The sequence below is a fragment of the Danio aesculapii genome, chromosome 1 (assembly GCF_903798145.1).
Source record: "Danio aesculapii chromosome 1, fDanAes4.1, whole genome shotgun sequence".
In the NCBI taxonomy this organism is placed as follows: Eukaryota; Metazoa; Chordata; class Actinopteri; order Cypriniformes; family Danionidae; genus Danio; species Danio aesculapii.
The window spans coordinates 12,509,501-12,521,894 of record NC_079435.1 but is presented as its reverse complement, the minus strand read 5'-3'; the positions used below and the strand labels follow the sequence as shown (position 1 = coordinate 12,521,894).

General features: G+C 36.9%; 1 protein-coding gene across 1 annotated transcript in view; it reads left to right on the top strand.

The window, feature by feature from the left end:
- Positions 1-12,394, top strand: part of sorcs3a (sortilin related VPS10 domain containing receptor 3a) — a 352,179-nt gene that overhangs the window by 276,031 nt on the left and 63,754 nt on the right. The window contains 4 exon segments of the mRNA XM_056456597.1: positions 1,445-1,536; positions 5,486-5,593; positions 7,570-7,687; positions 8,482-8,615. Of these exon segments, the coding sequence (XP_056312572.1) occupies positions 1,445-1,536; positions 5,486-5,593; positions 7,570-7,687; positions 8,482-8,615 (452 nt within the window).

The following is a 12,394-nucleotide window of genomic DNA, read 5'->3' as shown; positions in this document are numbered from 1 at the left end:
CACTTTGAACTTTTTTTCTACAGCGCATTGTGTTCTGCGTCCTGACTGGCTGTAGACCACTGTCAATCAATCTCCTCCATGCCATGTCTCCTGTACAGTACAGAATGCATTCAGCTTGCCTAATTTACATAAATCTTTGATCGCTAGCAGTGTGACTCAGAAGTACTGTACTGTATGTTTGCAAGTATTTCCTCCACTATGTCGACGAAACGTTCTGCACCCAAAAGGTAGAGGAAGGTGCTAACCATCGCACAAAAGGTTGAACTTCTGGACGTGCTTAAGGAAGGTAGAAGTTATGCTGATGTAGGGTGCCATTTCAGAATAAATAAATAAAGATCAAATGGTTTAGAGCTTTAGTTTCATTTCATGCAACCCAGGCTCACTCTGAAAACATAGTCCCGTAGACGTTTATGGAGGCCGCGAAATACGTCCCGGGAGGTACGTATGGCTGCAGTTTTTGTTTTCGTGAGTCCGCGAGAGGCTGCTGTTTGGGCTTTTTCGTGTCTCCAATGTCTCTCGCAAGCGCTGTTCGCATAAACCCACCAGAGGCCGCTGTTCTCGCATAAACCCACCAGAGGCCAAAGTCGGACGACTGTTCGCCTGACTGACTGAATGATTGACTGGGCGACTGCCCCCCCCCCCCCCCCCCCCCCCTCCCTAAACCCAACCAATTTTACAGATTGACCCGCCCACCCACTTACTTCCCTAAACCCAACCGACGGTTTACAAAAGCCGTCCAGAAAAAGAAAAGCCCTAGTCAGATTTTTACCACGTTTTCGGATTTTCACCGCATTCTCAACCCTGTTTATTCACTCGCTCATTTTATTTTTTTATTCTGTTTTTGTCTTACCTGATTTCTGGAACTGCTCTTCCCCGGACTTGAACCCGGTCGCCGTCGTCATGGTAAACTCCTCTCTGCGTCTCAAGTCTGCCGACGTACACGACGAGCTAACTGGACAAACTGGTTGCGGCGGGAAAGCCCTCCACACGGAGGTAAGCGGTCAGCTGGTAAGCGCCAACAGGAACGACGTCGCACCGCCCCGAAGCGTTCGCTTAAAAAAACTAAATGCAGCCATACCTACCTCCCGGGACGTATTTTGTGGTCTCCAGAAACGTCCACGGGACTACATTTTTCAGAATGAGCCTGGGTTGATTTCATGTCCTCATAGAATTAAAACATGCTAATGTTGTTAGCTTTTGTTAAAAACCTATTCAGGAAGAAGCCTTTGATTACAGGACGATGAACATAGAAAACATATCAAACGAGAAATGCTAGCTTCTACATTTTTTGCCTTTGGAACAAAATGTAATCACTGTAGCACTTCTTATAGCAAAAAAAATGGTGGGGATTAAACCAAAAAACGACTGCATGATGTGATAAAAATGCCTTTGTGTCCCTGTTTGTGCAATAAGATAACTCCACACTGTTCTTCCCACCATGCAGATTTTTGAGGAAGAGCACAACGTGTGGTTTCTGGACAAAGGTGGAGCTTTGGTAGCCGTGAAGCAGCCCACTGTGCCCACTAGACATCTTTGGTAGGTGAAAATAACTTTGATTCTGCCAGGCTTATTCATGCTGGTTTGGTGGAATTCCCGCTTCAGTTGTTTCAGTCGACTCTCAGTCTGCCTGACAGGGAAGGTTTTGTACTATTAAGATCGTTGAGGGGAAAAAAAAATCAATGGGTTGGCGTACTGTAGGTTGAACATGCTCCCTACTAGAACAAAAAAATGAAACAAAGGCTGCCAAATAACAGATTGGAATCAGTTTTTATGTGCCGTACCATGGGAAGTGTTCCATATTAAAGCTTCCTACTTATCCCCCCAAGTTCACACATTGGTTCCTTCCTCAAATTGGCCTTTCCTGGTTTTGCTTCAGTGCTGTTTAATCCTCCAGAGTCTTAAATCTTTTCTCTCTTATCACTGGTGGCGTTGGGCTTTAGTTTTAGGTCCACTGAAGTGTGGCACCTTCATTTTTTTTTAGTTCTCTTAAACAACTCAAGCGAGACAGTAAGTGGAGTCACAACTGTGGAGGGCAGTCGTGTCGTTTCCTGCAAGTGTGACTTCAAATAACAGCCTTGACTGTATGTTCTCATAATGGATACATGTCAACAGTAGCTTTTAGCGGACCGGAGACAACACGGAGGGAGCTCGAGTCCTTGCGCCGCAACCTTGTCACACATGCTAGCCTACTGTTTGCACCTGTGAAACCATGTTGATGAGCTGTCAGAAAGCATCACGATCAGGCGTTCAAGATGAAAGTTACTTGCTTCTTCTCCCGCCCACGTTTGTGGACTTTTAAGAACTCGCTATTTTTATGATTGTTGTCATAGTTTCCTACGCTTTTCTTACTTTGCTTGTCTTTAAAGGGACAGTTCACCTAAATAGGAAAATTCTGTCATCATTTGCTCTTTCAAATGTGTTCAAAACCTGTTTGAGTTTCTTTATTTGGTTGAACTAAAGAGGAGATACTTTGAAAAATGCTGATTGCTGCAGGGTGTCCGTGGGGCCTTAAAAAGTATTAAAAGTTGATAAATCAATTATGAGAAAATTAAGGCCCTTAAAAGGTGTTTAAAAGTCGTAATCACTTTTTTTACGTAGGCTTAAGTTTTGTTCAAGCATTGTCCAGAGTGTTTGACTCCAAAAGAGCATAAATATATTAATTTTCCTCCTAATATTAACAACAGCATGCTCGACGTGATTAGTTCGGGCCAGGGCACATCCGGCCAAGCTCCTCCGTCCGGGTGATGTCAGGTAATTTACTACAAATGCGGGAAAGGTGATGTGAATGTCTCCACATGTAGCGAAACCATAGAGCAAAACAAATGGCAAAATGGGAAAGTGTAAGTTTGCGTACTCCTGATTGGAGAAGGACGAGTTTAAACAGTGGCTGAAGCCTGTTGCTGAAAACAACCGTGTAATATTAACAACTGTTTATTAAGGTAAAGGTTTGATACTGATTAGAACTTGAAATATTCAGAGATGGTCTTTAAAAAGTCTTAAAAAGGTATTAAAATTACCTTTAGAATTCCTGCATATACCCTGTGCTGGGACCAATCGACCTCTATTCCATTGTGACGTATGAAATACTATATCCAGGTCCAAGCCGCTACTCAAAATATTCATTCATGACCACTTTTTAGTCTTATCACACATTAAAGTGAACCTGTGACCTGTGTGCGTCCTAATGCCCCAGTATAGTGAAGGGGACTCTACCCTGCTCAGTGAGCGCTGTCTTTCGAATGAGACGATAAATCGTGGTGGTTAAAAATCCAAGGATGTCCTTCGAAAAAGAGTAGGAGTTTAACCCTGGCATCTTGGCCAAATCTGCCCATTGACCTATGTCCATCATAGCTTCATAAATATCCCCATATCACAATTGGCTTCCTCACTCTGTTTCCTCTCCATCAATCAGCTGGTGTGTGATGTGTTGTGTGCGGTCTAGCGCAATATGGCTGTTATATTGTCATCCAGGTGGATGCTGTACACTGGTGGTGGATGAGGAGATTCCCCCCTAAAATGTGTAAAGCACTTTGAGTGTCCAGAAAATCGCTATATAAATGTAAAGAATTGTTATTATTATTATTATTATTATATTGCAATCGTGATGTTTGAAAGTAATACTTTACTTTATAAACGTTGATTATTACAATTTGTTAAATCTCCCCATAAAGTTTGATGTAGTGCTTGGACCCAGAAGGCGCTTTGTTTGATGTCAAACTTAACAAGCGGATAGTATTTTTTTCTCCTACTATGAAAGTCGATGGGTGTCAGCAACCAGCATTTTTGCAAAGAAACTTCATCCCTTTAAGTATCTTTATAGTTAATAAATAATGACATGACTCCTATTTGGTACAATTCAATGCTTTGTCACTCGTATATTAAAAATAGGGTAAAAATGTAACTTATAAAAAAAATATAAAATAATATAAAATTATTTTATATCTAAATATTTTTTACCACTATATGGATTATAAAATACAGACAGCCATTAATTACAAAATAGATATTTATTGTGATAAAAAGTTAACCCTCTGTGACTCAGACAGCCTAGGGGGCACTCGACCCGGTGACCTCCTTTCATTTAGGCAATTTATTCACTTATTTATTATTATTTTGCATTACTGCCCAGGTTACTGACTTAAGGCAATAAAATACTTTTTATAGTAATAATAATATGCACAGTTTCGCTATTACTGATTTTATCAATAAAGGTTATGCAACGATATCGTTTACACAAACGCAGATGGATCATGGCTTCAGCGCCAAACAAGTGGTTTAAATTATATTTTATTCTCCTTATTTCTTTCTGTTTTATTTTCAAAAAATATAAATGTTTAAAGTTTTAGGTAAAGGCAGCAAACTATGCACACACATGTAAGCTAACCCACGGTTAGATTTTTCATATAACCAGTAAATAAATATGGTGAAATCAGCAACCGAGTCATCATGCTTCACATATAACCTATTACCCAACCAATCATTTATCAGTGTTAGGAAAAAGCAAATGCTACAACCTGTAGAATTTTCAGTTTTGCATGAGGTAATCCTCTATGAAAACTGAGGGGGCACAAATTCTTTCTGAGAATGCAATGCCCCCTTTTGCCCCCCGAAGTGCCGGGCCTGGACTTAGAACTGTTAAGTTGACTGAATTTTATAATCATGCACATAGTTCATTTACTTAATATTTTTAAGGCAACAGGTTTACTCATTTTTTTTACTCACTTTTTTTTAAAAAAGGTCAACAAATCCTTTTTTTTACAACGTATCCATCGGAGTGAATGCTAATTTATATATCGTTAGCATTGTTGGCATAAACATACCTGCCAACACTCCCGTTTTTTCCGAGAGCCCCAGCACCCTCCTGTTTTGTTAAAACTCCTGTAATTCCAACATAATCGTAACTTTTTGATTTAGTGGCTAATTAGTTTGAATTCGTACAATCTAATACGTACAATTTAATACGATTTGATCATCACCCAATGACGGTTGGGTTTAGGAGTGGGGTTAGGTGCCACGCCTCCTTTTTATAATCGTACAATTTCATACGACTGAACTCTGTACGAATTAGACACTAAACTGACAAAACGTAAAATACTAACGTTTTCTCATTACATCAGACCGCCCAGTTCCACACCCATATATTTTAGAATATGTATATATTTATTTATTTATTTTTTTTTTTGTTTATTACTGTCACTCAGACTGCTCTAAACCAGTGTTTCTCAACGACGTTCCTGGAGGACCACCAACACTGCATGTTTTGGATGTCTCCTTAATTTTTCACACCCATTACAGGTCTTTCAATCTTTGCTAATGAGCTGATGATCTAAATCAGGTATGTTTGGTTGAGAAGCCATGGAAAATGTCCAGAGTTGGTGGTCCTCCAGGAACGTGGTTGAGAAACACTGCTCTATACCCCTATGTTTTTTTTTCTTCTGCGTGTAGTTTTGTCATCAGCTGACACTTGATCATTTGTCTGCTGCAGGATCAGCTTTGATGAAGGTCGTCAGTGGACTCGTCACAGTTTCTCAGCCATGCCGCTGTTTGTGGACGGTGTGTTAGTGGAGGCAGGTGCAGAGAATCAGATCATGACGTAAGTCTATAGAGGTTTGTTTTTGACCATCATCTATCTTTCACAGAGACACAGACACACACACTGGTGGTCTACAGGGACTCTCCATAGGTGTAATGTATTTTATACATTCACTCTCTATCTTTTGGCTTAGACCTTGATTTATCAGGGGTCGCCACAATGGAATGAACCACCAATTACTCTGGCATTTGCTACTGGAGGAAGCCCACAGGAACACAGGGAGAACATGCAAACTCCACACAGAAATGCCAATTGACCCAGCTAGGACTCAAACCAGCGACCTTTTTTCTTTGAGCGAAAGTGCTGCCGTATTTTATACAGTAAATTTTTTTATTGTATAACGTACAATTAGGTCATACCCATGTCACTATACAAAAAAACTGTGCTTGTAAACCACCAAAACCAGTACACACATACACACACACACACACACATACAGCCCGTGTGTCCTCATTATGTCCTTTTTTTTACATAAGGAAAAATTTCCTCTGAGCTTGGAGAAACTGTTTGTTTAAGAGGTAAACCCATGAGGAAAGGTTAATGAATCAGACTCCTAAGCTAATGTTAGTTTCAGTGAACCAACAACATTTCTCATTATGTCTTGGTGCTAGTGTATAGCTTAAGATGGTCATACTGTGCTGTTTTTACTGTTAGTTTAAACACATTAAACAATCTGTGCTGCATTAGATAAACATGGACGGAAATTGTTGTCACAGGGCCAACTTAAAATACTGTAGTAACTTATAAGTACTATAGTGTATTTGAACCATGCTATAGTAAAGTGAATTCTGCTGTATATAATATAGTATTTACAACCTTTTGTTAATGAATACTATACAGCATTTTGATTAACTGATTAACTCCAATAAACATTGCTGTATACTTTCATTTTTGCTAGAGTAAATTGTTGCGTATTGTAATATTATACATCCTATTGACTTATCTTAATATATTAGGTCAAACATTTATATTAGTATAGTTGTTGTATAAAAGCAACTACTGTATATAATTACCACAACAGATAAAAGCAAGCAATGTCCTATAGTATGTTTCAGAAACACTATAGTAATTACTATGAATTACAGTCGTTTTTTTAATGCTGGGCGTCTTGCATACAAATAGCTCATGCAGAGCAGTATGGTGCCACATACAGTATTAATAATAAAGAGCTTAATGGTTTAAAAAGTATCAGTTGTGTTCCTATGAATCTACTATATGTCAATATTGCTTTTGTGTTTTCACTCATTCACTATTCCCTATATAGTGGATGACACAATGTACAATATATGAGGGAAAAGTGAATGAAATGAGAGAATTTATACATTTTATTTAAATGACTTTTAATATGGAATTTTAACATGATGCATAATAGAGATGAAGGTAATAACACCAACTTTACTTTGTAACTACCCAGATGAAAGTTAAATGTCAGATTTAAAGCATTTAAAACAGGGGTCTCAGATTGGTGGGGGGCCCATAAACTGTATAGAATTGTCTTGAAAAATATCCAGTAAAATATTATTTACTGTTATCATGGAAAAGATCAAATAAATCAGTTATTATAAATGAGTTATTAAGTCTACTATTTTTAGAAATGTGTTGAAAAAATCTTCTCTCCGTTAAACAGAAATTGGGAAAAAACATAAACAGGGGTCCTAATAATTCAGGGGGGCTAATAATTCTGACTTCAAATGTATAAACTGTATATTAGAATGCACGTCTAAAAGACTGAATTAAAAAGGGCGTTACTCACTCTGAATTCACCTAACCCCATGCTGTGTGCATTATAGGATGTAGGGAGCAATTTCAGACATAGCTAATGAAGTGACCCACGATTGCACATCCAGCCTCAGGAGATGTACCTTCTTGCAGACTTTAATTCCAGTGTCTACATTACACGCCTGAACAGCTAATAAAGTCTCCTAGTTCACTTGAAAATGTGTGAGAAAATCAAAGTTTTGTTTGTCTATTTGCAGATTTTTTGGACACTTCAGCCATCGGTCCGAATGGCAGCTCATTAAAATAGACTACAAGTCCGTATTCACCAGAAGATGCACAGAAGGGGACTATCAAACCTGGCACCTGCATAACCAGGTACAATAAAACATAATACACGAATACAGTTTCTGAGTTGTGTATTGTTTGTTCCTTTAACGATGAGTGCAATGACTGAGCTGAGTTCCAAGTGTAGCTTTATTTAAATGAGGGATGGGATACAGGCAAAGGTCAACAGGAGCATCGGCAAGCAAGGAGATAATAATCCAATAGACAGTCCAAAGGTAAATACACAAGCATACAAGAACAAAGAAAACACTTTGTATTGCACACTAAACAGTAGAACATGTTTCTGCAATGTGAGAGAGATCATTCATTCATTTTTCCTTCGGCAAATGTTTTACACAGTGGATGCCCTTCCAGCTGCAATCTAGTACTGGGAAACACCCACACACTCTCACATACATACACTACAGCCAATTTAGTTTATTCAATTCACCTATAGCGCACGTCTTGTGAAACCGGAGCACCCAGAGGAAACCCACGCGAACACGGGGAGAACATGCAAACTCCACACAGAAACCCAGCCGGGACTCGAACCAGAGACCTTTTTGCTGTGAGGCGACAATGCTAACCACTGAGCCACTGTGTTGCCCCTGGAGGGTTTATATAGTGAGTGTAAACAGTGTTATTGTTTTTCTGCTGTGTGTGTTTCTCTGTCAATCCAAATTGTTAACAGCTGTGGGTGTGAATTAGTTCAAAGCAACACGGTAGATGTAGTCAAGGTGAATAGCGGGCAGCACATACAGCTCGTTGGAATATGCTGTAATGAGTTTCGTGTACACTCCAGCAGATAATCTTGGCAGTTCCTGACTTTAATATTATTTTCTCAGGGTGAGCCGTGCATAATGGGTCAAAAGCAGATATACATGAAGCGTCGACCGGGGAATTATTGTATGGTGGGATGGGACAACTCCAGGATCCTATCTGCTGAACCCTGCATCTGCAGAGCGCATGACTTTGAGTGGTAAGTTAATAGTACACTCAATTGACGTAACCTAGTTTAAGTAGTTTAAGTGTTTTAGTGTATCATATATATATAGCCGTCCTGTGTTTTTTTTTTTTTTTCTTTTTTCAAATATTTCCCAAATGATGATTAACAGAGCAAGGAATTTTTCACAGTATTTACTAGAATATTTTTTCTTCTGGAGAAAGAAATATTTTTTTGTTTTATTTTGGCTAGATTGTTTTTATTATTTTAAAACCATTTTAAGGTCAATATTATTAACCCCCTTAAGCAATATTTTTTTGATTATCTACAGAACAAACCATCATTATACAATGAATGCCTAGTGACCATAACTTACCTAATTAATTAGTTAAGCCTTTTATATGTCACTTCAAGCTGAATACTAGTATCTTGAAAAAATCTAGTAAATTATGGTGTACTGTCATCATGGCAAAGATAAACGAAATGAGTTATGATTTATGAAAAGACTGTTAAAATCTTCATTCTGTTAAACAGAAGTTGGGGAAAATAAAAAACAGTGGGGCTAATAATTCTGACTTAAACTGTATATATTTGTATGCATGTCCATAAAGTTTTTACTGTGTACTGAAATCCATATTGTGAGTCTGGTGACAACAAATATGAGCATTCAAACGCAGTTCTTTAATAGCTTAGTCAGGCTGGGAATGGTCAAACAGGAACAAACAGATGCATAAGGGTAATCCAAAATCATAGTCGTGCTCATAGGCAAAATGGTCAATAAAGGTGGCAAAACAACATACATGAGAAGACAAGGCAAAGAAATCCTAAGAAAACACTTAGAAAACTCTTAGAAATGTTACAGCAAACAAGACTCAGCAATGTGTATGTGAGAGTAAGGTTAATTTATAGTCCTGGTAATGAGTCCTCCAAGCTTCAGCTGTGTGTTTGCAATCAAGGAGAGAACTGGAATTGGTGTGTGTGAGTGATGCCTAATTGGATTTGAAGTTCATAACAGTGCAGTTCTCCTGCAATCTACAACTGCTAGATTGCAGGTGATCGTGGCATTGGTGATTTAAAAAATATTATTAATATTATTATTATTTTTAATAACCTTGCATTAAATACAAATATGATCTGTCAAAAAATGACAAAGTACAGTCTGAAGGTCAGATAGACTGTGGTAATAGTTAGGCAATATAGTTGTTATGGAGTTCTGGTAGTTCTAGTGTTAAATGGTTTAATTTACTTTAGACTGACTGTGTTATTAATTTGATTTGACTCCAATTAAACGCAGGCCTGAAATGTAGACTGATTATAATTATGTGCTGATCATCATTTTAGATGCGATCTTAATTAAGATATTTGATTATTATTATAGGTGTACTCGCACTCGTCCATTTATTGCTGGTCACGGTCTTACAGGCTCGCCAGTCTGAACAAAATCAGAGGTTGCAGGGTTAACTAACGCCATTAAGTTCGGCTGCCACATCTCTGCTTGTAGCAAAAATAGAAGTAATGTTTCATGATTCAGGGCTCAGAAATTAACTTTTTTTACTTGCTAGCTATGAGGCTGCCAACTTCAGAGAATCACAAGCTCCAATGAAAATATTGGAGCTCCCACCAAAAATGATTAAACTGCACTACTACAGGATACACAGCTCTGGGTATAATTAAGATCCAGTTATTACAATTTATTTGCAGAAAATGACAATACTACTACTACTACTACTGCTACTGCTACTACTTCTACTAATAATAAAAACATTGAATACTGAAAAAAGATATATATATATATATATATATATATATATTCACATCATTGTTACACATGGATTGGCCAACACAGAGTCTAGAATTTAACCTTATTAAGAATATTTAGGATGTGCTGGAGAATTATTAAACTGCACTACTACAGGATACACAGCTCTGGATAAAATTAAGTTCCAGTTTAAAGTTATTAGAATTTGTTTGCAGAAAATGACAATACTTCTACTACTACTACTACTACTATTACTACTACAACTACGACTACTACTACAACTTCTAATAATAATAATAATAACACTGAATGCTGAAAAAAATACATATACACATCATTGTTACACATGGATTGGCCACCACAGATTCCAAACTTTAACCTTATTGAGAATCTTTGGGATGTGCTGAAGAAGACTTTACGCATGAATACAAGATCCTTTATTTAATTTTTTTAAATCATTAATGCAAGATCTTGGTGACATTTTATGCAAATCTGGATTAGAATAAATGTTATGATATTGATTTGACAGGCAGTAAATGGTTTTACAAAATATTTAAGGTTTGAAACATAGAAATTGATTTTAAATATTGTCATTTTCTACAAATAAATCATAATATTTAAATCATAATATTAAATCATAATATTTTTATTAGAAATTTTGAAAACACGATATTACTGTTTTGTGTTTTGTTTTGTTTTGTTTTGTTTTGTTTTGTTTTGTTTTGTTTTGTTTTGTTTTGTTTTGTTTTGTTTTGTTTTGTTTTGTTTTGTTTTGTTTTGTTTTGTTTTGTTTTGTTTTGTTTTGATTTGTTGCTCAATACAATTTCATACAAAGAATTCCAGCTTTTGACATTTTGTTATACGCATTTTCTAAGGTCTTTACAAGTTGATAAAATAAACACATGTACAACCGTATTGTATGACAAGCACATACGGCCCAGCACAAATTGTAAGCTACCTTGTGAAATACATTATAAACCGTTTTGTTGTTGTTTACCTTTAAGTTCAATCTTATAAAAAAAAAATGCCAACCAAACCAAGAATTTTCTCTCAACCAAGAGTTTTATTCTCAATCCAAAGAAAGCACTAGTACTGAGTAAACACAGTCTACTTCACAAATAATCAATACATGACCTCGGGCTGGTTCTGTATGTCAGACTGTTCTAAAGATCAAGACCTCAAACTTCTTCAGATGTAAAGTGTTGTCTAGATTTACTCATGTAGTGCGACTGCACAGCCTTCATGTTCAGTTCACTGGGATCTGAAAGCTGTTTTAAAAGATCTCTGAATAGACATAGCATTTTTATAGCAGCAGGCCGGTTAACCCCATCCGTAGGGTCAGTGTAGATGCTTTATTGAGAATTAGGATGCATCGAGACAGACAATCCAAGACTTTAAAGCTTTTAAAGGCCACATGAACTGAGAGAGGATGAGAAGATTGATGTTCTCAAAGTTTGTTGCCGTCTTTTAAAGTATATATAAATGCCTCAGGATGTACATTATTTATCACTTTCACAAAATGATTGATATGTCTCACATTGATTTGTGTTGACTTTTTTCTGTTCTGTTTGGTACAGTTAAGAGTTCAATTTAATATGTCAGAAACTGTGTGGAGGAACTTAAAACTGCTTTTTTCTTCCCTCAATGCAAACAGTCCCCATGACGCCTCTTGAGCTTTATTATGTGTCTTTAAATTGCCAGTACTTTGATGCTAATGTTAGATGTTTATTTATTTATTTATTTATTAATATTTTTTTTAAAACATTTGTTTGTGCAAAATATAAAAGGACTTTTTAAAGTGATGATCCCTGAGACTGAAAGAGACTGAAAGAACTGTAATGGGTGTGAAAGATGGAGACATGTAGAGCATGCAGTGCTGGTGGTCCTCCAAAAAATGGTTGAGAAACACTGTTTTAATCTCTTTAATAACACAGGTGTTAAAGAGACAAGCACAAAAGTTCATTAAAAGCTTTTCCACAAGCTTAGATGAATACTAATTAGCATATAATTAAATGTTATAATAATAATAATAATAACAAATAATTTATAATATATA